This window comes from Dermacentor variabilis, chromosome 6 (genome assembly GCF_050947875.1).
Source record: "Dermacentor variabilis isolate Ectoservices chromosome 6, ASM5094787v1, whole genome shotgun sequence".
Taxonomy (NCBI): Eukaryota; Metazoa; Arthropoda; class Arachnida; order Ixodida; family Ixodidae; genus Dermacentor; species Dermacentor variabilis.
This window is the reverse complement of record NC_134573.1, coordinates 172,117,554-172,142,738: the sequence shown is the minus strand read 5'-3', so window position 1 is coordinate 172,142,738 and position 25,185 is coordinate 172,117,554. Positions and strand designations below refer to the sequence as shown.

General features: G+C 48.0%; 1 protein-coding gene across 1 annotated transcript in view; it reads left to right on the top strand.

Moving 5' to 3' along the window:
• Positions 1-25,185, top strand: part of LOC142585789 (cubilin-like) — a 270,644-nt gene that overhangs the window by 215,960 nt on the left and 29,499 nt on the right. Inside the window, exons 4-6 of the mRNA XM_075696798.1 lie at positions 5,983-6,191; positions 19,071-19,278; positions 20,447-20,655. Coding sequence (XP_075552913.1) covers positions 5,983-6,191; positions 19,071-19,278; positions 20,447-20,655 — 626 coding nt within the window. The remainder of the gene's footprint in view (positions 1-5,982; positions 6,192-19,070; positions 19,279-20,446; positions 20,656-25,185) is intronic.

The following is a 25,185-nucleotide window of genomic DNA, read 5'->3' as shown; positions in this document are numbered from 1 at the left end:
AATCCAATTTTGGGAGTGGTCCACGGCGCCAATCCGATGCTGACCACGAGATTTCCACGAGATTTCCACGAGTTCACCACGAGATTTCAGAGCGCGAGCAGCAGCAGGTCCAGCACAGGGAACGTGACGTCATCGCCCAGTCACGTGGGTTTTAGTACCGTCGGATGATAACAAAGGGCGGCGGATTTTCCGCTTCGTGGGGCATATAATGCCTTCGCATTTATAATACGGACACTCGACGCGCTTTCGTGCCGTTGTCGTCGTGATGTCCTCCTATCGACGACGCATGCACCGCTCGCACTCGCAGGGTTAGAAAGTATATCCAGAGACGCGGAGCGCGTTTGTCGGCGACAGCGAAGTGGACGCTCAGTCGGTTCGACGGCGGAGCAATGAGCATAGTGCGCATGTGCACCATGAGCACACCAGCGCTTCTGCTGAGCTGCTCTCCGAACCCACTCGTCTGAGCGGAATGGAAAAAAGGAACGTCGAGCTAGCGTTGTCTAACATTTCACTAGACGCTGACCAAAACGTCGACGGTTTCCCATCGGCTTCATCTCGTGCGTCATCAAGGTTCGACGGCTCCAATGTCACTGGCGGCAACCCTCCCCGCGCCGGCGTTCTGAGACGCCTGGTAGTTGCCGGGGTGCTGTTCCTCCTGTGCAGCAGATATGTTGCCTTGGGTGCGGAGTCGCACCAATATGTCGCACAAGCGTATAATTAGGACACCGTCCGAGGAGTTCAAGTGCGACGATAAATCTTGTTATCTCTTTCGATGGTTCGCCAGTCGAAGAAAGCTAAAAATTTGTTTTCTCATTCCTCAGCACGCTTCACAGTGTCTGTTTCAATTATATTTTCGTCGTGCTAGCAGCCGCGTCTGTTTTCTTTTTGGCGTCACTCTACGGCAGGTTTATTATCGTTTGCACCACATTTACGATGTCAGTTGTGATCACTTATAGCCTTGCGCATTAACTCATAAACGCACAATGCTCTACGCAAAGACCTATAGCTCAACTTAAGGCTGTCAGTGCCAAAATGCTCATCGTTTTTTTTTTTTCTGTGGTCTAGTTACATATTAGTGACAATTAGAACTTTCAGAAAAGCCGGTGACACCAGTTGCAAGGATTTGCGATTGACCAACCGTGCGTGAACAAGATGATCCAGATTCCGGAGGCAACGTCCTGGCAACGGAACTTTATTTCGTCAGGGCAATAACACGCCCTGACGCAGTTCTTCGCCCTGACACAGTAAAGAGTCCTCGTCGAAACGTTGGCTGCTCTCCGAGGCTTCTTCTCCTGCTCGCCCATATTCATGTGACCTTTTCGTCTTCTTCGTATACAACCTTGTGCAGTGCCATCAAATCAGTCATTCGTTGGTCTGTTAGATGTTAGACTGTACACATCAGTTAATAAACGCAACTCCACAGCTTCCACAACACTGCATGCATTTCTTCTGGCACCACGCAGTCGTGCCGGTGCTATCCAACTTCACGGCAAGCCACTCGGCGTTTTCCCCTTCTCCATCGCGGAGTTCAGCGACTTCACTCCACGCGCAGACACCCACGAAGAGAAACGGAAGGCAATTCTAAGCGAAACCGGAGCGCAGAAGCTGAAAGTAATTTCGCTAGTCCCGGTCGCGCGCTTTTTACGCCGTCTTTCGGTATTATACGAGTCGAGATAACTCGTCGGGCATCGTAAGTAAAATTTTTTATGACCATCGCTCACATAAGCGCATAAGCGCGTTGACGCTGTGCCGAATTTTACAGCTGCGATATTTGTGGAAACGAAACAGACCACAAAGCGGCCGTTCCGGATTTTGTATCGTGATGTAGTTGCAGCGGCTCTCTGTGAGCATGTGACCCAGAAAGTCATCCGCCTTTAATTGCCGAATGTCTGAAACAGAGGACAGGAGGAACTGATTTATGTAACAGAGGCGGAACAGTACTGCAATAGCAATACTTCTGCATACAGTCTTTGTCAGAAGCTTCAAAGCCAGCATACGAATGGCAAAATGCTTCGTCAAGCTCTGCGGCTGGTCTACTTTAGCACGCGGCACTTTGAAGTTTGGGAGAACGGGGAGCGCTATGCCCGTAAATATGTGGGCCATTCACATGCATGTACGTTGCCAATTTTAAGTTGTAACTAAACACACCTATAATAATGCCTTATGGGGTAGTTAAGTACGTATAATAGAAAATAAAAAACTAAAATCTACACACTGAATTGTATATAATTGGAGCGATATAAGTTGTGCAAAGGCCCCAGCACGCAATCCGTACGCAGGTGCTGCCACGCGCGATGCTTCGATATTTTTTTTTTCGACATTTCACGTTCATTTCACCCCATTGTTGACATGTCATCGCGATGGCAGCTTTCCGTGACGTAGTTAGACAAAGACACTGAGAACCGAATAAATTCTTCTGTAAATCAGTTCTCTGTAAAAATACCGCTGGACACACCTCACTACCGCAACCACAAGCGATAGTGTTGCCTTCTTTCTTCTCACTAAAAAATTCTTGTAGAATCTCTGCAGGGCGCTGGACTCTGTAGTTACGTCATCGTCATTTTTCCTCTGTTATTTTTCTATTTCCTCTTCTCCTTTTCCCTGTTAGGGTAGCCAGTCGTACGTTTTCTGGTTAACCTCCCTACATTTCTGTCTTCATTAACTCTCGCTTTTTTTCCGCCCGCTTCCATTCCATCCTCAATTTTCCCTTTGCCCCTTTTGCCCCTCTTCCGTTCCTCAGTGTAGAATGGGAGAATGGATGCACGAGGCACGAGGCTTCAGATAGACCTTTCCATCTTTTCTCCACTAAACCTTCCTCATGTGGTCATCAGTGGTCGAACAGGCAATAGTCACTGGAGCCAATGCTTTGACGTAGACAAGTCGTCCTGTCGGAACGTTGGTTCCACGAGACATAGCTTGTTCCATCACGTCAAGCCTCCATCTTCCTGTGAATTCCTGTCTTGCTTGGATCGCTGTCTTCCTCTGTGTTTCAAACGCGCACCAGCGGTGAAGCCAGCCCCGCTATACTCGCTTGCTGGAAGTCGCCGGTGACTTGGAAGTTTAACGTGTCAGCGCTTAACTGCAATAGGGCATGAGACTGGGCCAGTTTAACGCAGCGTTAAGCCAGCGCTCCACACCAGAAAAGGCAACTAACAAGACAGTAATACGACGAGAGCGCGCAACTTATGCCGACCGTCTCAATCAGACTCTCGACGGCCGCAAACGACAGCGAGCAGACGCAGATCGCGCAGGAAACTGGCGTTACCTCAAGTGGCGTTAAATATTTTATGAGGCGCAGACACGGCCTACCCGTGAGACCAGTTCGATGCTCAAGGACTTTCCATCCGGCCTTTCTGTTTAGCATGCGTGCGAGTGCTTTCAGCGTTAATGCGCCGACCATCATCGATGGAGCGGAATGAGTTCGGGCATGCCTCTTCGTTCTCTTTACCACCGTCAAGTCCACTTGCCGCTTCTGGTGACCAGCGGGCGGTTCACGGAATAAATATTCATCAGCTTTTAAGTGTAACGATCCTGGCGTGGAAAGGTGAAGAGGCCATTCCTGACGCGGAGCGCGTTAAAATTTGCGCTAAACCGACAACTTTGACGGGAACTGAAAAGGAACAGCGATAATGCATTAGCGAGCTTTTAAAACGCGCCCTATGGTAAGGCCACCCGGTAAAGCTAAGCTGACGTGAAGCGATTACGTTGTGCTGGTAAACGAGCACCGAAGGCGTATTACTGCTAAATTTCGACACTTTGTTGAGTCAAGCTTATCGCTTAGCTTAGTGAAGACAACCTTATTATCAAATTACTCGCCTGCTCCTTCCCTGTCAAACTTATTATTTTATATTATTATTCCACCGATGTCTGCTATGCTTGAGGACACCTGTCGGTTCCCAGACCTTCTTTGTCTGATATAACGAGGGGCAGTCGGCAGGAAACGGGAACACAATAATGCTTTTCTTCGCGCCTTTTAGTTCTCGTGCTACCCACGTTACATGTTCCCAGCATATCTTTGTAGAAAATGCAGCAAGCTCGTTTCCTAAGCCAAACTCGCAAGAGTGCGAATGAATCAATCATCGCAAAAATTAGACACCCCTATCGGAACTCTATGCACATTTGTCTGAACATTATTTATGTGGGTGCGCGTGTGAGCACGCGTGTGTTCTCTTTATTTCTCTTTTTTCCCCCGCTTTTCCTTCCATTTTACGCGCAACCTCACATATCCCGTCTGTGAAATCGTCGAGATTATGTGTGTCGCCGCGAGGGAAGGAAGCGCCGGAGGAGGAAGGCGCTTGGAGGCGGAGTAGAGAATCGCGCGCCGGGAGAAGTACGGAGGAATGCGCCTAGCGCGCGGCAAGGCAACGTCACCTAGAGGAAAGTATAGGTGCCGTTATGCGAAGGGTCGCGGAGGAGGAGAGTAGGCGGAGGCCCGCTATGGCAGATGCTGCGGGTCCCGTGTGCGCTGAGGACGCACCGGGTTCGTCTCGCGATCGAGAGGCTCAGCGCCGACCGAGAAGGACGAATCAGCAACGGAAGCGGCGGAAGGCCGAGCGTTAGTCGACTGAGCCCGAAGTCGTCGCCAAGCGCCGGGCATGAGCTGAACAATGCCGGCAAAAGGAGCGGACTTGGCCGGCCCTGGAGACTCCAGAAGAGGAAGAAGGAGAAGTAGGGGGGAATTAAAGGTGTGAATAGTGCATTACCAAATTGCTTGAAATAATAAAGATTGTACATTTCCTGACAGTGCCTTACCATCTTTCCTAATGGAACCTTACAGTTTATAAAACCACCACACTTACTGAAACTCAAGGCATTTTTATACCTGACTACGCGCAATGCGCAAAAAGGGAATAGCACCGATACGCTTGCGCGTAACCCGCGTTCACGAAGTGAAACGTCACTGTAACTGTGTTCGGTCTTGCTTAACCACTCCCTTAGTGTAGGGTAGCAAACCGGACGACTGCCTTCTGGTTCCAGCCATTGGCGTCTCGTTCCTCTACCGCCCCCCCCCCCCCCCCGTCCAAACTTCCTGTTTTCTCTGAACATTACAGGTCGTTTACATACAGTTCGTGGACTTATTACTTGACTAATTTTCTTCACTAATGTTCACAGACCTGAAGCGTAAGGTTATGAGTCTCAAAAGGCAAAATATAAACTTTATTAGGAAGTATATGCTGTCTTCACAAATTGTAGAACTTATATATTCAGAAAGTGAACTCAATAATAATGCGAACAGCCTACAAGAAGTCTACGAACACGTTCTAGAGAACGTAAAGTTATTATAATAGAAGTAAGCCTGCAGAATACTGGGTTGAATGAAGGCAACGTATTCATGAACGTGAACTACGCGGACGAATGTCCCATGCAGTGATTCGCGATTCTGACACGGGATGAACTATCGCCAAGCGTATAATACGGCAGTAAACCATGAGTCCCGACAGAAACGAAATAAAAGTGGTGTCAGCAGTAACCATATCTCCGGGTTATTGAAGATGCGAATTTCGAAACAAAGCAGACATTTCATGCTGGCAAATACGCGCACCAGCAACCGAAACAGTAAAATTTCTTGTAATCGTCAGAGAGATCGCGAATAACTAACCCGCACACAACGTATAATTTCGTGAATTATTCAGTTCATCTCACATTTCTTTAAATTTACCTAGAAACCTGTACCGTAACTGCGATCAATGCAAGTCGACATAGCAGGAATGCCTAAGCTAGCCCCAGCTTCCAGACATTTGAGATTGAAATCTGTGATCTTATTTCGCAAGCCTTGAAGAAAGGCAACATAAGAAAACAATAAGCGGGGCGCCGATACATTTTACGGCGAGTTTGCGGGCGTTTTGTGGCGTCTGTAGATAGGCGGTGTTCGCAGGCGCTGTGTATAGCCTGGCGCATCAAACGTTGCGCGGTACTCGTGTGATGCCCCGTTGCGTAAAGAGAGCTGTGGCCTGCAATGCCTCTTTTTCGTCTTCAACGCAGCTGCAGCCGCGAGTACGTGGACCTGTACACGGAGTTGGCCGACCCGAGCAGCGACCTGATCAGCACGCCGTTCGGGGGCCGCTACTGCGGGCGCGTGTTTCCCCGGCGGCGCATCTCCATGCACCGCACGCTCGTCATCGGCTTCTACACCGACTACGAGAACGACACCGCCGACGTCTTCCACGGCACATACCAGTTCGTCGATGCCTGTGAGTGTACATGTGGGCACCCCTCACCTGCCACCTCTGTATAGCGCGCTGTTCGCGAGCCCGTTCGTAGCCCGTTTAAGAACGTCCTGTAACTGCGCGGTGTCTGGCCGCTGTGTGGCCACCGGGACTTATGTTTCCTTCACTTTTTCTCGCTCACTCTCACCTTTCCCAGCCTGTTTTCGCCTCACTCCATGTAAGGCAGCGAACTGGTAGCTATTATTGCTAACTTCCTCTCTTCCTTCCTTTTTTTTCCCTTTTACTCTTTCATCATTACTTCACTCTTTCTTTCCTGTCTCTTCCCGATCCCTTCCTTCGTTCTTTAACAACTCCCATAATTTTAGCCTTCGTAAAATCTATTACTTCCTCTTTTATTCCCTCTTCCTTTCCTTCTTCCACCGTGTGTTAAGTCCATAATTTCTTTATTTTCTCCCTCCTTTCTTTCCTTACTCCTTTTCTTCGTTCCTCACCCTACTCAGTTTCGCTACAATTCCCTCCCTCCCATATTTTTTATTTTAATTTGATTCGTGGAGGTTACCGTCCCCTAAGCAACACTGTGGCCATGAGAGACGTGGTAGTGCAGGGCTCCATATTAATTTTGACTACCTCGGCTTCTTTAACGCGCTCCTAAATCTCAATCACACGATCGTTTTTGCGTTTCGCCCCCATTGAAATGCGGCCGCCGCGGCGGGAAATCGAACTCCTGACCTCGTGCTCAGCTGAGCAATGCCACAGCCATCGAGCCACCGCGCCTTGTCCTAATTTTGTTATCTTTTCTTTTCTGTGTTCCTTTATTAATTCATTCTTTCCTTTTATTCCTATTTTTTTTTCCTCATAAGCGGTTGCTCCTTCTTAGAGAGGCCGCTCCCGCAGGGATTACTTAAATCTCGAGGAGAATTCTTTCCCATCCTTTACCGTTTCTCGCAAGCTTACTTTTGTTGTTGTTATTAAGCCTCGGCTCTACAGCTGAGTAAGGGCAAAAGCAAGAGTTGTTTAACTACTCCTATTCAATCTCGAGAGTTGCAGAACTTCGCCATGGAGTCCGGCTGCTACTTAATCCGGCAAATGTTGGTTATGTATAGGACACGCACTACGTTCTCCTCTATGAGCAAAAATAACTTTCGCCACGTGTCGCACTGGCGTCAGCAGCTAGCGTGCCCGTCTCTGCCTCGAATCGCACAGTTACCCACGACGATTCGCTTGTTTTCGAGCAGAGGGCCCACTGGCCGTGTCGGCTGTCTACTGTCGGCTGTCTGCTAAGTTTCGTGAGTATCTCGGCAAAATAGCACGGTGATAGATATCCTCGCTTCGCTCACTGCTTGGCTCGAATTTTTCGTTATTTTTATTCCTCGCAGAAGCAGGCTGATAAAATGTGTGTCCGTCTCTTCTAGTATGCACCTTTCGAGACAGTAATTAGTCGTATTGATGCGGCTCCCCGAAGTATATATTCGTGGCGACACACTCCGCGCATATTTCTGCGCACCCTCCGTCTTCCTATCATCCGGTCCAGCATAACACAGCTGCACGCTGGAGTGCGTGGCCGATAAAGCATAGCGCCACCGCCGCGTCACCCGCTATATACGTCACCGACTGTGTCTATACAAACAGGCTGCCTGGCTGAGAAGGACCGCTTTGTACCTTCCGCTACTGGGACGAACGTAGCGTTGGTATGCCCGTCCGCTGCCATCGTTAGTCGATTAAAGAGTCGTTGCATTTTTATGTTGGGATTCGTCCTTCGGTAGACACGACATCCCACATATTTATAGAGAGAGTGTGTAACGAACGAGTTCTGGGTATATGCCTGCGCCGTTAGGCGAAGTGCCTTTATCCGTAGTTCCGGCCTGCGTTTATGGAGTTTCACATCGTCATGGCCTTGCACACGACATATAAAATCCATGTGAATGGACTCCCTGCTAGTCATTTGCTTATTGCGCCTTTTCATTCTAACCATCTTTTCTCATGTGCTTCCTTTTTTCTTGCTTAGTCACTCATCCCCTCGTTAACTTGAAACCAGGAACTGCTCCGAGCACAACTGGATTGAGCACGCGCACAAACAGACAAAAAATGACCAAGAGACCCAAACGAGAACGACCATAGCTCGATACAACGAAGCAAAACTGCATAAGCGGGCCGGATCTGACTAACGTCATCTGATCTCGTTCGAGCCTAACCTAACCTAACCAATAGGGTGGGTGAAAGCAAGCCTCTAGCGAGAAGCTTATCTATGTGTAGGAAGACTTTCTCCAAGAAAGCAAAGTCAGAAAAACAGCGCCGTGAGCAAATTATTCACAATTTTCTTTAATATATCCTTGCTTCATTTTTTTTTTCACTTAATCCGTGCACTATATGGAAAGCTGAAGCACGTCTCCTTCGGTCAGGACAGCGAACGGTAACAGTGAGCTGCTACGATGACTACTGCTATGGGCGGCTGGTACATATATAATGAATAATAGCGAACAAGCAGATAGAGTGAGACAGAGTGATAGAAAACGAGGCAAGGCTGGAAGGGCAACCCGATGGATGTGCTGTAGGCTACCGTGCAGGAGACATTGCAAGAAAGATGGAAAGGGCGAAAGGTGAGAGTCCATGTGCGCAGCAGCGGACACAGAGTATCTATAAACTTATTCTCAGGTCCGTTGATGTTAACAAAGTCATTAAAGCGCGCGTATGATGGGTTAATAATAGGTTTTCTGAGTGGGTTTTCAAACTTCGAACTATGCACTTTCAGGAGGGCCCTACTGTGAAAGCCTGAGAGCACTTTGTGGATTGCGAAACGCTGCGCCGTAATAGTGAAACATGGTATCAATAAAATCGATGAATCAATCAAGCAAGCAAGCAATTATTCAATCAATCAATCAATCAATCAGTTTCTATTAAGTTTCAAGTAGATTGTATTGTCATGAAGAAGAACGCACGGACGTAGGCAACCGGATTGCCAAAAGCATCGCGTGCCGCAGATGCTCGAGCTTAGAGCCTGTGCTCGGTGAAGTGCCCAACCCGTCATCAGCCCGATGACGGGTAGAGCGTTGTGTGTATACAGACATTCGGGAGCAATCACCTGTACTCACGTAGGTTCAAGAATGCACAACGCTGCTCACACATGTAATCTGATTAAACGAGCCCTCTAACCACCGAATTCGCGATGAATTTCACAAAGTTCTGGGCGTAGAAGGCGCATCATAAGTGAGAGCAATAACCAGCAAGCCTACATACCCGCTAGACTGAGTTACGCGGGTATGTAGGTCCAAAACCGACGACAGCTCGGCAAAGTGGCAAGAAGGCAAAATAACGGCGCATGATAATGTCAATGAAAAAACAACGCACTGAGAGACTATGGAGAATCTACTGTGTCAAGTAAGTTTTACAAAAGCTTGTGGAGCGCGCGCGTGACTGAATGAAGCCTTTATTTCTAGATAAAAATACGTCCTCAGTGCGACAAATCAAAAGAAATAGCACCGCGGTGCGCACCCCCATATGATATCCAGGCCATTTAGACATTCTCGTCGCACATTTTTCAAGGCAGTTGCGTCACTTCGGCGTCCAACTGTACGACAATAAAATACGTACGCCGCGGTTATTGGCAGAAGATTGCCAAAACCTCGGAAACGAGCGACCAGACACATAACGTTGCCGCAACATTGCGCGTTGAAGGGGCCGCGGGACCTATTCTTTTCACAGCGACGTCGCCGTCATGTTATTTTGCAGCGGCCTCACTAGGCCCCTTACAACTACCGCTGTTCCGCTCCATCGCTTTTGTTACCAGGCAGTAACAATTTGCAACGGGGTACAGGCAAAGAAAGAAGACAGGAGTAGGCGTATTCCTTTTATCAAAGGAAAAGAGGTCGCTCTCTCGGTAAAATATTTTCGCGTGCAGCAATTTGTTCTCTTAGCGGATTGTTTCTTGTAGGAGCCGCTAAATTTGATTTTTTCTTTTGCCATAAAAAAAAAAAAAGTGGTTTGTTCCAAGGTGCAGGCTTCACTTGTTACACACTGCTTCTTTCGCCTGATAAATTGTGTGCAGTAGGGAACAGCAGAGACTGACACGAGTAAAAGACACGATGGAATATGGTTATCGCTATCACCTTCGTTGTGAAGTGCCCGCGGTATTGGTGTCACACCTGCTACGGTCCTGCAGTGGATTAAATATCATGATGACGGCGATGCCAATAATGATTACAAGCATGAGTATAGGAAGGAGACAACGACGACGACTATGACGATGTTGACGGTAATGTTTCTTCTTCTTCTCCTTTTTTTTTTTTTTTTTTTACAGACCACGCAGCATCTGTAATTTGCGCATTAGGCATATAAACCTCCATGCCCAGTGGGAACGGCAAATTACAATGTGTCTCTCTCCGTGCTCGTGTGTTTGCTTAGGGCAACTCGAGCGCATATTTAAGAATCCCAGGCGGTCAAAGTTTATCTGAACTCATCCCGTATGTCTCCCTTAGCCACAGTACTGCTTCCCTTAAGACGTCAGATAGTCAACAAAATCAATGAAGATTAGCTTTCTCTTCCTTCTTTTTTTTTTTGCGCGGCCCTTCGCAGACGTCATCGAGAGCCCAAATAAAAGATAACCGAAGAACGTTACGGTTACAATAGCGCGAGGTTGTTGAGCTCAACGTGCAAACAAGGACACGGCGATGAGCGGCACGCAACACCTACCTGCGGGTAACCCTGACACGTGACCTTTTCTACACCGAGTCGTTTCTCGAGGTGCCCAGCAATGTCCGGGCTGCGCCACCTTTCGGCGCTGCAAGATAAAAAGAAAAGCAATTCGTGTCTGTCCGGCCCTTCGTGACTTCCTGCAGTGCGCGCGCAGACGCGGCGCTGCAAGAGAGCACAAAGAGAGCACTCCCGCCGGTGCGTGCTCGATCACGCCTTTTGCCGACATTCGCGTGCGCCTCGACTTTCTGTACTGCCACGGGGCGCGCACCCGGCCCCACTGGCGCACCTTTCACTGACGTCATAAGACGTACACATTCAATCACTCTAAAAGCCGACAGGAGAGAGAAGACGCTTACTTTGGAGAGTAAATAAATATACACGTACGCTTGGGTCAAGTAATTTCACCTCTCGAAAAGAATAACTTTTTGCTTTGTACTATTCGAAACTAAATACACTGCTAATACGTCAAAATGCAAGCGCTAGTGAGAACCACGGGTAGTAAAGGATTAACCCGGGCCTTCTGTGACCGCATCTGACTGACTTTTCGCAGCCGTGGCCTCGTGTTGCGCATCCACCGCATCGGCTGCGAGAGGTCGTGAGTTCGAAAGCGCGCTGACTCCTGTTACCCAACAGTTAAACAAGCAGGTACAGGCGGCGCCCTGCCTGACAGCCGGCTTTCTTCAAGCATGAACAGCATTGGGAAGGCGCCTGCATAAGCCAAGTGAAATCCCGTTGAAGGCTCACGGGCGCAAAACCACGTAAAAGAAGGCCCGGTACGCTTCCATAGTGGTAGTTTACCGCACGGATTCTTAAACGGGTGGGGACGCGCTCGTGTTGGGAAGAGCCTTTGGAGGTTGCGCAAGCTCTAAGCATTTGGCCAGGCGCGAACTTGCGCCTATTTGAGATCCCGGCGGCAGCTATACTTCGCCACCGGAGCCGCGGCGCATGATTTACATTTACACAGTGTGTGCTGTTGGAAACCATAGACCATACGAAAAATATCTGTAAGGCCTTGTCTGTCCAGAATAGAACAGCCACAAGCAGCCGAGCCATCAGGCGTAGGGACATCTCTGAATTAAAGCCGGTGGGTTTACAGTGGCACCAAGATTTGAACCCCAGTACACTCGCATTCGATGTGTCTCATATGCGTTCCGAAACTGCAAACAAAAATCTTATATGCGTTTTGTATAGGCTTCACTGCAATACAGTTTTGTACTGTGGTGAAACAGAGACAATTTATCGCGGTTAAGGAAGTGAGAATTGTAAACAACGTGTCGTAATTTAGTGCGCTTCAGTGGCGCATCCAGGACACCAAAGGGACAACGGGGCACCAGCTGGAACCAGGTTGGACTTTCGCTTGGAGCTGCCCTGGTTCCAGCTTTGAAACACTGTAGCGCCTTGGGTGCCCTGGAGATCTTGCGTCGCCCACTTGGTTATCATCTCAGATGCTCTTGAGATCTCGCATGCTACATACCCTCGCCGCAATACAGATTTGTATCGATGTGGAGGGGCCTTCGATGACGGACCGTACCAGATCAGCTACCCCAGCGCATGTATACGACTTTGGTGTCCCCTTTGTTCACTTGATGCCCTCGAAGCGCCCCCATAGTATACTAAATCAGTGACACGTTTGTTAACACTCAGTCCCGAGTCCCGATCCACTGCACTGCAAAGAAGCCGCCGCGCTCCATCTGAATCGGCAAACCGGGCGGAATCTCCGCCTGGTACCAGCCACCCCGCCAGGGAGTGCGCTCCACGCCTCCTCGTCGTCGGCACCGGCTGACATACCGGCTAAAGTTCAAGCGCGCGCTCTCGCGAGCTCCATCGTGTCTCGCAGCGGCGGTGCGTTGCCGTCGCCCCCGCAGCGCTCCTCCTCCGCCGTCCCCTCATCGATCGAACGGGGATCGGGAGAGGAGGAGCGCCTCTTCCCTGCCCACGGGGCAATTTCTTTTTCCTTCTGCTCCCAACACACAACGGCGGCGCCGCAGCCGACGGCTTCTTCTCCCGTGCGCGAACGATGCCGCGGCGAGGAGCGCCGGCGGAGAGGGGCCGCCTCGCGCCTCGCCGTCGGAAGACGGACGATGCGCTCGCCGCCATCGCCGCCGCCGCCGTTATTGCGTCCGTTTCGCAACTCGACGGCCGCACGGACCGCCTTCCTGCCTTTCCTTCTTTCTTTCGTCAACCCTTTCTCCCTTTGTTTCCTTTGCCCTTCCTTCATTCGTTTCTGGTTTCTTTCTTTTTTTTCGTTCTTCTTCATTCTTCTTTCATTCTTATTCGTTCCATCTTAACGTTCCCTCTCCTTTCTTGGTTATTTTGTCACTACATTCTTCCTTATATTCCCTCTTTCTTTATCCATATTTTCTTTTATTTTCGTTCTTATCGTCTTTATTTTCTTCTATTTTCATTCTTTCTTTCCTTTCCTTCTTCATTCCTTTCTCCGCTTTCTCCATCCTTTCTTTGCTTTGCGCTCTCCCTCGCCTCTTCTGCTTCGTCTCGATTGTCTTCCATTACTTCAATTTTTGGCTCCCCCCCCCCCCCATATATTTACCGTTATTCTGTCGCTCCTGTATTCACACTCGTTCCTTCCCGGTCACTTTTCTTACTTTTTTGCGCAGCCTTTTCCTCACACTGTTAGTGTCCCCTAGTTCTACTTCTTCTCCATCTTCTCGTTCTCCCACCCATTTCCCTCGCTCCCAGCAGCTCGTCTGCGTCGCTAAATATGGACAGCCGCTCTGGTCTTGCTTCTTTCTGTCGTGATTTTGTTATTACAGTGTCACCGGAGAGCCACCCGACCACCCCGCGATTGAGAATCCCGCGGCCTGGTGAACCAGCCCCGTCTATAGCACGGCCGAGAGTGAGGTTCGCGCGTGCAGATTACAAAGGATGACAGATAGGTCTTTCGCGGAGCGCTATACGCCGAAGAGAGCGCCGATGCCGCGGCCTGTTTGTCGGTCGTCGTGATATTGGACGTCCGGCGCAGAGGCTGCCGCGGTGTGTAATGGCTGCGCCGGGAGCTTCACTTTCGTTCACGGGTCGCCTATCCAATTGTCGTCTGACTAAAAGGCTTCGTTTATCTGTTCTTTCCCTAGACGAGAAAACAAGGAGGAGGGCGGCTTTGAAAGAGTCCGTGGGGAGTTGAGGAAAAGGAACCGTGCTGCCGGCACACATCTGCTCGCTGTGGCGTAATAGATGCATAGAGGGGACACGGTGCGGCGTACAAAGGAATAGCGCAAATTCGATGACCGCGCGGCTGGCCAGTTTTAGGTGCAACGGCCTGTGAGAAGCAGCTTTGTCCCGTCACGGCGAAATTCGGGTGTCCGATCGGCTCACAAAATAAACAATCGCTATCTTCGCCTCGCATCTACATTTAAACTTTTGCGTCATTACTCTACACTTGCCTGATCGCGTTACGTTTGGTTAGATATAGGATTGACATTGCATCAATAAAGTTTTAACGCGATAGCGTTAAGGACCCCGTGTCGCAGAAAATACAGTGTCGGCGTCCGGCGTTCAGCGTCGGACGTCGTTCCAGCAAAAAGATGTCCGACCCACCCATATTCAGGCCCTCCATGTGGCGCAAGGAAGTTACTGAAGTATTTGTATTTCTCAAGCTAAAATACTGGAAAAATCGTAAAGTACGACTTACACACAACCTACAAACATGATAGCTCTCGGATTTTAACTTGAATATACGAGAAAACGTATACGAGAATTACGTGAAAACTCAAACAAACCCCCTTTCAGCGTTTCTACCATACATAGACCGGCGACTGCGTCCGCCATTTGCGCGCGCCGGTGCGTGAATATCTCGGAATCCACGGAGCGGTGCACCCGCTTCCTTGAAACACTTTTAGATGGCACTCGCCTCCGCCGCATCGCGGCCCACGCAAGAGGCCACGTTTCTACCAGAAAGCCCACCTTCGTGCATAGCGTTTGCCGCGAGCGTTTCCCCGTAAACATTACGGTTACATAAGCTTCAGTTGCCAGGAAGCGTGAGGAGCAGTCAGGGATCTTTAAATGCTATCGCGTTCCACTCTTAAAGGCGAAGCTTAAGCGTCCTCCAAATTTTCACTTGTGAGCTCGCAACCTTTCGTACATTCGCACGCTTGTATAGGGGCCTACAGAGCGTTGACGCATGACGAAAGTTTTCACTTAACCAACGAAACGAACATCGGCGTGTCTACACACATAATAGCTAGGAAACCTGGCACGCATACAAGAACATCAGGCGTCTCTTGAAACAACGGTGCAGAGAAGAATAAGAGTGACTCAATGACGCCTGAAAGACAAAGCAAATAACTACAGGGCGATAAATGCCGGAATATCGGGGGATGCAAGACTGTTGGGGAAGGGTAGTTGGATTCCTCAAGCATGCGCATCACTGCGCGGACAACGCGCCTCTATCTACGCGGCATAGAGAAAACGAAGGCAGCGGGTCTTCCCGAGGGACGGGAGCATGAAATATGCAACGCTCGGAGAAAGGATGCGCCGGCCCTTATTAGGAATGCGCATTCGCCGATGCTGTAGCCCCTTCGACCGGCGTTGCCTGTATCCTGCTGGACTGCGATGCACGGAGGGAAGAACGACGCGCAACGGCCGAGCTTGGCTTGGCTAGCCGAGCACGCTCTTGTACCTCGCTGGCTCGCGTGGTTTGTGGCGTGCAAGTTAGAGTTGTCGTTTTTGCTGACTCTCACACGTGGCAAGTGATCACTACGATGCATGGGCCGGGTATCGGGCGGCAAGAGCAAACGTGAGAATGAAATTTAAAAAAGGAAAGCAAGAAAGAAAACGGTTATAGTCAAGGTACTTGAAACAAAGGGTATTTCATGCAATTGAGCAGTCAGACGATACGCATGCACAATTATAAAACAGAAACAAAAAATCCAAGAAAAAAAAGGAAACTTCATCGCATTATTCGAAGTAAAATAAATTGATTAGAGAGATTAGGTAGCGGCAGAAAAAAAGAAAGAAGTTAGCACTGTAAACATTTGTTATATTCTATGAAATTGAATATAGCATCTTAAGCATATCGCAGGTTAAAACCATATCCGAGGCTTCAGAAAAGAGAAAAACGTAAACCCTGAACCTGCTTGAAGCAAACACAGACGCCAAAACCTTTCTTTCTTTCTGTTCATTTTTTTTCTCCCATAAGGTGGAAAAACAGTTGGTCCGATTGCGACATTGGAAAACAAGAAGATACAGCAGAAAGAAAGAACACAAAGTATACCACACTACAGAAATTGACACTCCGCTGTTCCCTATACAAATTAGAGACATTTCGGAAAGAAATAGAAATTGTCTGTAGATAACATATATTCTTCGAATTGCCGGCGCGAACGCCAGCTGATTGGTGATGGCGAGCTCATCCAACGCGCTTCATTTTCCCTCCAGATTTGAAGTACACTTCCTACACTTCCCATGGAAGCGCGATATAACGTTTTTTTTTTCCTCCAACCCAGCAGTGAAGCGCTCATCCAGAGAGTGTCCATGAAGAGTACATCGACTGCGTTTATAGGCAGCGCACGGAGTACGTTGCCGCTAAGGAGAACGAGTGAACTTCATCGTGGTGTACGGGAAGTTCTCGAAAATAGAAACCGGAGAAAAGCTCTTACCCTAGCAGTAGTGTTCGAGAGCACACCCTTTGTTGTACTGCGTTAGACACGCTGGATAGCCGCCGGTCACTGTCAGAGCAAACGATACCAGGACAGCGGTCACCACGGACGTATGCGCTGAAGGCAGCCGGAGTGCTAGCACGCTTCCTAAGGACTACGGGCCAGCGAGATGGGCTGTGATAGTTACGCGCGCCATCTCAGAATTTCGCGTGCCGTTTTCCGTTTCGCAACTCACTTTTCTCCCTTCCGATATATTTAAGTCCGTTTCCCCCTTTGCAGGGTAGCAAACCAACACCACGTAGAACAAGTTATAATAGGTGGGGCTGAGCAAACCGAACTTTTCTTTCTGGTTAACCTGCTTCTCTCTCTCTCTCTCTCTCTCTCTCTCTCTCTCTCTCTCTCTCTCTCTCTCTCTCTCCTTTCGTTCTAACAAGTGCCTTGTTGGGCATCATTTCATGCAGATTTTCTCAACCCCTCTATGCTACTACTGTCTGTCCCTAAATTATACATATCCTTCATCACAGCCCCCACTAAACTTGTTGCAGGTCAACGCCGCGACAAATCGATGGAATTTCCAGAATTCCAACGTGCTACAGTCAGGGCAGATTCATTTGCCTCCGGAATGCTTTCGCGCTTATAAGCTCGAGGATGCCTCATTTAGCGAAAATGACTGCACAGCGTTAGCTTCATGTGTTTTCTCGTAGCTCCCGTTCGAGCATTTGCCTCGGAAGACCTTGTACACGAGGCACTGAAGGTAATCGCCCGAAGCGCTGCCCTGCAGTTTCATGTAGTTTCGTGCAGCGAGCTCCTTTGCTACCGCTGTTGCACGAGCCTTCTCGCTCCTTATCCAGCAGCCATATGCGCTGCAGCGAAGTTCCCCCGCAGGAAAGTGTGTAGACATGTGCCGTGAGCGGACAGAATGTGGTAATTGCGCGTCGTCACCTAGACAGCTTTCGGGAACGCGGGCGTCTTTTATGGGGATATTAACGGCACTTTCGTACCGCGTGGGCATGGCAACACGAAAGCAGCATTTGGCTCCTTTGTAGCGATTCTCGTCCTTCTCTGTAATAACTTTTGTTCTTGTTTATTATTGTCGCTGGTAATGTCTTCCGAGTGCACGAACACACGTGCTCCGTGTCGAACCACAGAGTTATTTTCGACGAGACGTTGTTGCAAGCGGAACGGTTTGTGCGAGAGACGCTTCGAGTCATTCAGCGCCGCATGTCGATATGTCGACGTCTTTCTTTTTCTTTTTTTAACCTACAGGGCTCGTGTTAGGACGGTGTATGTAATTGTTTACGATGAATGCTGCTCCTAAAAGCATGGCTTTCCTTGCGCGCGCGCTGTACACACAGAAAAGCTGGTGCCGACAGTACCAGCTGTTTCGCTTGCCTTGTTCCTATGTTTCCTACACCTGCATTCATGCATAAGGAGGGCCGGATCTTCCGCAACCGAAACTTGCTTGACCAGCCAACCGAGACGTAATTCTAAACTTCGAACTATCTCTTGTACTCCGCTATTTTTACCTCTCAACAACATGCGCCTGAAAGTTTAAAGAGCCGGTACGCTTTCTTTATTTGCCGCGCTTCGCATAGAACACGCGCAATCGTTAGGTAGCTGTAAGAAACGGCTTCCTGTCAGAAGTCTGACGGGCGGCAAGACAGCCATGCGCTGATTTAAGAATAATTGATTGCAAATCTTGGAATAATTAGAAATAATATTTATGTACTCTGGTTTGTGATCCTCTAAAACTGCATAATCACACTATATTATATTTTGGTTGTTTGCGGATGTTGTGCATAATTTATGTTCATGTGACTCCCCACTCCCCTCTATAATGCCATTGGCCTTGAGAGTATAATGAATAAGTAAAAATAAATAAATAAATAAAATCTCTTGAAATCGTCCTAATGAATCTCTCGGTGATTGTGCACTGATTAAAGAGCGCGCGACGCGACCCTTGCGAATGTCCTCTAATTCTAATCTTGCACGCGATTTGTGTACCTGCTCCGTCAAGCCACTTCTCGGATGGGCCACCCTTAATTTATTTCCTCGGATCTGTACACGAAGCAGGACGTTCTCTTCCCGGCCCCGACTTCGGCCACATTTCCTGTTCGCTGCTGATTCGCTTCACTGCAGAAGCGCAGAACAGTCAGTGTCGCCGTGCCCGTGTGTCGCTGTCGAATGCCAGCAAACCAAAGGGGGCGTTTTTATTCGTACCTTTGCGACGGCAACGCGACGCGGGACGAGGCGCCGTGCCCTGCTATTGTTGTGGACAGGTTTTGTGCCGTTCTGTCCCTGTTTGCTGCCGTCCTCGTTGCGTCGCCGTCATAACTGACTCGCGCTACAGTTCCCGCCTCGTTGTATAAACTGTGAAGTAATTCACACTCTTATAAGCGAGTGAGAGTGTAAATATGTGCGTAACTTACACCCGCACACTGAAAAAGAGCGTAAGGTAGTAAAAGTTACAGACAGGTTTGCATCCTTCTCTACTTCTTCAAGGGCGCACATTATTTCGCAGTGCACGTATACATTGGACTCGACGCTTACGCCTCTCACGAGCGACCTCGTTCTCTCTCACATGTTCCGCGCGACTGTGCAGCGCGATTCCTGATTGGCAAGCCGGAGCCCGGCTCGGTGTGCAGCTTCACCATCTACGGCGACCAGAAGCGCGAGGGCGACTTCTTCTCCCCGACCTACCCGGGCGTGTACCCCAAGAACCTGCAGTGCCGCTACCGATTCCTGGGCAGCCGCGGACAACGCGTGCGCCTCGAGTTCCTGGACTTCGACCTCTTCTACGGTGGCTCTCAGTGAGTGCATGCAGGTTCTCCCTTCGCTACGGTATATCTCACGCTGAAAAAAGGGTGACAAAAAAAGAAAGGTTTAGCATCATTGAGGGCAAGAGGTGTAAAGGGGATGCGAATAACAGCATCTGTGACTAAAACCCAGTACCGAGGCATCGAAAGAGATTGATATTCCAGCGCTAAATTCAAACCAAGTTTATCGAATGACGCTTGAAGAAGTATTTTTCTATTATTCATATTATGTACCGGTAATAGAACAAAAATAGTGATCAATAGTTTCTATTTTCTGGCAGAATAGGCATTTTGTTCCCTTCACTTCTTTTTTGAACACTTCGCTGCTTCTTTGCCGACTTCTTCACTTCTTACGTCTTGTTCTGCTTGTCTGTTAGGGCACATACGCATTGGCGTATACATTAATTGTTGGGGTTTGGTCAAGAATGTTCACATACTCAGTACCACATGTCAACGTCCACATTAACTAATCAGGCCAACCAGACAGACAATTCTGTCAAGCTTTGTCTAATGACAAAGCAGTGACCTTCTCTCTTCCACACCATGATGTACTGTGCGACAACCCATTACTGTCACATAGGCAATGCTTTGTGCTCCTTGGCATTCTTATATCCGCGGTGAAAGTGCTTCGTAAATCAATCCGAGCTTGTAGACCGCACCAAGCTTCGGCGGATTGACAGTCGTGCACGATACACACTTTTCTTACAGTGCCGTTTAAAGGGCACGAGTGTTCATGCAACGCTTTGTACGACAACCAGAAGGCATCGGTGGACTTATGCCCACTAGAATGACTTTCGGCGGTATCTGATGAAGGGAAACGGCCTTGAAACGCTCCACTCTGTAGAGTCTGGAGCGAGGTAGAGAGAGAGATGTGTATAACTTCACTTTCAATAAAGTTGTTCGCTCTCGCTCTCTAGCTGCCCCTAACCGTACGTAATACATGTGCCTGCACGGTGCAGCTAAGGCCACGAAAAGCCTTATCATTGATACGTTGGCAGAAGTGTGCAGCAGCGAAACTAGAACCAAACTTTGGCTCTCGTAACGTTGCGTTGTTGGTGTAGCTCCGTGTCGGTAGTGGCAGTGCTCGTTCTGCGACCCACGGCCGCGAGAAGCTGGCGCTGTGGACTTACGAACGCACGTTCTCGTATGCTGCGCGACGCAGTTGTCCTTTCGACTACGTGAAGATATACGACGGCAACTCGAGCGAGGACACGCTGATCGGCACCTACTGCGGACAGCAGCGCAACCTGGTCGTCTATTCGTCGGCCTCAAACCTCTACGTCAAGTTCACTACGCTGCGACGCATGGCCGACAGTCAGAACCGGGGGTTCGCCGGGTGGTTCGAGTTCGGCGAGAAGTTCGTCAACCTCGGTGAGCTCGACACCCATTCGTTCATCTTTCTTTGTGGCCTACTACGGCTCCGCGAAACCAGAACCTGTGTGAGGCTTTCCTTGGCTCGTAACTTTAATTTTGAAACTACACTTACTGAAGCGCTGTTAGAAGCGTTCCTGCCTCTATTGGCGCTAAAGTTCTACGAACGAACGTCTGTCTCGGAGAGAGAGGTCGTTCTTTACTAGAGTTCTAGATATGTTCGCCTGGCCGTACGCCTAGTCTGACGCTCCAGGTAGTACGTCTCAGGGCAGCTGTGTCGTTCAAGCCGTACTTTTTCTAAACACTCACATAAGAGTGGCAAGTGCTTGCTGCTGTATATATTACTAAACATTGATTGTATGCCGAGGAAGGAGTAACAAAACACCAACTGTGCAATTACGACATAATTATAACTTGCGCATGTCCTTAAAGGGCAAGGTATTAAAGAATTATCGTGGCGCTAATGCCAGAATTTAAGTAATAATTTGTAAACAGCTGTGTCGGCCTCACTTGCGCTAGTGCAGCTGACCAAAAAGAAAGAAAAGAAGACAAAATCCCAATTATTGCTTACGGTTATATAAATCAATATATTCGACAGAACTTTACAACAGAAATGGCTGTACAAAAGCTGGCTCTAAAACGTTGAGCACCTCGAGTGTCGCGACATCGAAGGAGGCAGTGGTGAACGGCAGAAGGTGCCGCATTTTGTTTATTAGGGTGCCCACTAGATGAAACCACTGGAGCGTCCGGTTTGCCTGACGATGGGGTGATCACGGTCCCAACGCGAGCAGTACTCATAAATTTTATAGCAATAAATAAAGGACAGGACTCAAGCAGACATGACACAAACTCAACGTACGTCGTGTTTGTTGAAAGTTGTGCCTTTTGTCGCCTTTCGTACTGTTTACTGCTAATATGAGCACGACCGGACAATATTAGTAATTAAGGCAGAAAGATGCGCTATTTGGTTTGAATATTTCGGCGCATTTACAGCGCTGGAACAGACGGAAACACTTAACGTGAAGAAGCAAGAAGGGGGCCGACAGGTGGAGTAACACATTGTGTTGCAGAAGTTACACAAACAAGAAAGAAGTGCCTCAGAAAAGCTGGCCGTATGAGGCACTTTATCCCTGTTCATGTAACTCCTATCCCACAACATGTAGGTGTGTACTGATGTAGTTTTGAAATGTCTTAAATGTCTTGAAATGTCTTAAATGTCTTAATGTCAAGGCAATCATCGCAAGCGAGCATTAGAGCCACATCGGCTCTAATGTTCCTGGTACTGCGCTGTGTCGTGGCGACGTATTCGATGAGGCTAATGAAATGCTTCTGCAAGGGATGTCGTTCAGTGTGACAGACGGCAGAGTGTATTTCAATGTAAAAGTATGCCAAAGTGTCACGCTCAATCCTGAAGTGGCTCAAAGAAAACTACGTAATGCCATTGTGAATATCTTTTTTTTTTCTCTGAATTCTTTTACGATCTGTTACACGTCACACGAGTAAAACTGGCGGCGAAATGCCCGCATCACACGTTCGAGGCTCAAACCACGCCAATACACATAACAGCTCGCTCTTTTCCTCTTTGCCGCACTCACTCACTCACTCACTCACTCACATGCTTGCTTACTTGCTTGCATACATGCTTGCTTGTTTGCTTGCATACATGCTTGCTTGTTTGCTTCTTCATTCACTCGCAGGAAGTTGCAGCAGTAGTGAGCGCGGTTCTTCTCTGATGAATCCGCGCTCGATAAACACGGCCTCGCTTGCTCCGCACGAACAGCAGTCGCCGGGTTCCCCGTTCAATGAAAGCGGAGAGCCGGAAACCAAGAAACTACAAGCGAGACCACAGCAACGAGAAAAGTCGTTGGAGGGCAAACACGGAATCAATCACTAAATGGAAGAGACGGCTGCTTAATGTTTGAGCTGGACTTATCGGCTGTCCCTCGGCAGCCATTGGAGGCAGAACTTAGTTCGACATAAAGGGGCAAGCCGCATTCGCGCGCGAAACCCATGTATTCCTTAATTTTCTTCTTACCTTGCAAGGTAGTTGACGCAAGCGAGGTTCTTTCATTGCATTACGTCTCGATATTCCGGCGAAACAAAAGCAAAAAAGAAAACAAGTAAACGGTATTTTTATTGCCATTGATTCCTAATAAGACATAACATTTGCTCCAACGATCCAATGAGAACGCAGCAGGGAAACATTCGTCCATCCGGCTTCAAATTGCATGCCGACCACAGCCCGTTTGCGAGACGTAGATGGCGCAACAGTTCGTAACATTAAAATATCGTACGCCCTGTAAACTTCTTTCTTTTCATTACACACATTTGCAGATATTTATTTATTACAATGATACATATGCACAGTCTTTTGCTGACTCGCTCATTCAACCAATCAGTCAGATTGCAACAATATCCCTCTCCTTCGATAGCCAAGCCATAATAATAATAATACATGTTTAAGGCATAGTACGTCTAGGCAAAGCTATGGGAGGGTGGCTTAGGCAGAAAGTTGGGCCAGTAGCGTGGATTGTGGGACATATGCGCAGAGCATTTTGCTGATGCGAATCACTAAATAGACAGGAAATTAGTTAGATACCGAGCTACTTTGACTACACACACTGAATACAATTTATCTGGACAACGGCCATATAGCCCAAGAGCGGAGCAGTCAGTCGTCCAGAGCATATATCAGGTTGATTCACGACGTCAAAAGCATCAAGGCGCAAAGTGAAGCGCGTCAAAGTTTCGCATATGAGTCACAAAATATAGCCCATATAGCAAATTAATAAACTCGATGCAGTGAAAAGAAGAACAATCACGCGGTTATCCTCAATATACCAAAGAACAGAAAACATGCATATTTTCTCTGACGAATTCATTTTTTGTCGTAGGATATCGTACCAACCACTAGCCTCCGTTGAAAAAGAAATCATAAAGAAACGAAAAAAGAATAAGTCTCCATAGTACGTTCAAACTGAAAGGAACTTTGACAATTTTGGCAATAAGGAAACGGCTGATTGAAAATTTCCGCCTCCGTGAGTAAGCTCTTTACCAGAAGTACGGAAATTGGGATTTAGGAATGAATGTCGTTCAGTGAAACAGACTGCGTTTTCATTTACGGAACCAGGAAAGCGAAATCGACCCGATTACTCCACTCCTGTATTAGGGAAGTTACTTTTCTATAAAACACTCGCGTAGCAACAAATGTTAGTATTAATATTCAGAGATCTTCGCTTGCGCAATAATCACCACATCCAATCCAAAGTTCGCCAGTATATGGCTCACGAAAGTCTGCACAAGCTCTTTACGGACGCGTTTATGTAGTCCTAACCGAGCGTTGATAGAATTGAAGGGGCACTAAATATAATCGCCAAATCATTTTAGACCGATATTCTTTCGAAACTTGTTTTTTTTTCGTTCATTTAGCAGTGATAGGTTATTAGAAGAAAAAAAATCGAAACGTAAATTTTCATTTCTTTTTTTATTTTGTGTCGGAAGTTCAGCACCGGTACATCACTGCGACGTCATATTTTTCAAAGCTTTTTTTTTTTTTGCGTATTTCAGCCATCGTGGCTCTGTTAGACTTTCTGGAGCTCACTAAGATGCGTCTCTGGATCTTTTGAGAATATACGATATACTGCATCCTCACCGATAAAAAAATTAACTACGCACCGACCCATGCGGTCAAAATAAATGATGTCACGGCAGACTAGTGCAGGAAGTTCAAGACGGTGTCGCCATCCGATTGCCGTTTTTGTGTCTTTTCTAAGAGTCGCTCTTTTTTTTTTTTTTTTGACAATGTAAGAGGGTAACTTATTAATACAGATAAATTTATTTTTCTCTGTACCCATTTTCTCTATGTTTTAAGGTGCCCTATTTGTGTTGTAACGAATTCCTGCTGCTTTATTGACGTTGCTCTAGCTCCTATGTCCTTGTAGATTCTCTAGGATCTACTTTATATTCATTAACGGCGCTAACCATCGTCAGCGCTTAGCTGCCGCCATCAAAAAACAGCTTTGTGTTTTGAGGATCCACCGAGTGTGCGAGGCATCAAAGTACACAAATAAATAAAAAATATGTATCAGGCAAACGACGACTCCTCGTTACAAATATAAATTTATGACCGGCACAAACACAGCAGCGCTTCTTCTTCTTTGCTAAGAGCCGCTGCAGCCGTTTCATATGAAAGAAACATTTACGCTGCTCTTCTTTTTTTCCTCTCGCTGTTCTTTCTTCTTTTTTCTTTTTTTTTTCTTTTTTTTTGTCGCGCGTCCGCTTGCGTAGTCAAAACGGGTCACACCGAAGCCCATTTCCTTCGCGGCCATGCATACATTCCGGGCGCGGTCTTTGGCTTCTTATGCGCAATGTAATTTCCTCTGTGGTCGCAACCACATGGGAATTCTAAAAAGCGGTGGTCGCTCTCTAAGCCGTGCAGTTCTTTTACAGCGAAGCTGTTAGCCTCTGGTTGGTCGGGGATTTTTCATGGCCGCGTGCGCGATGCTCAAACAAAAGAAATGTGCGGGCGAT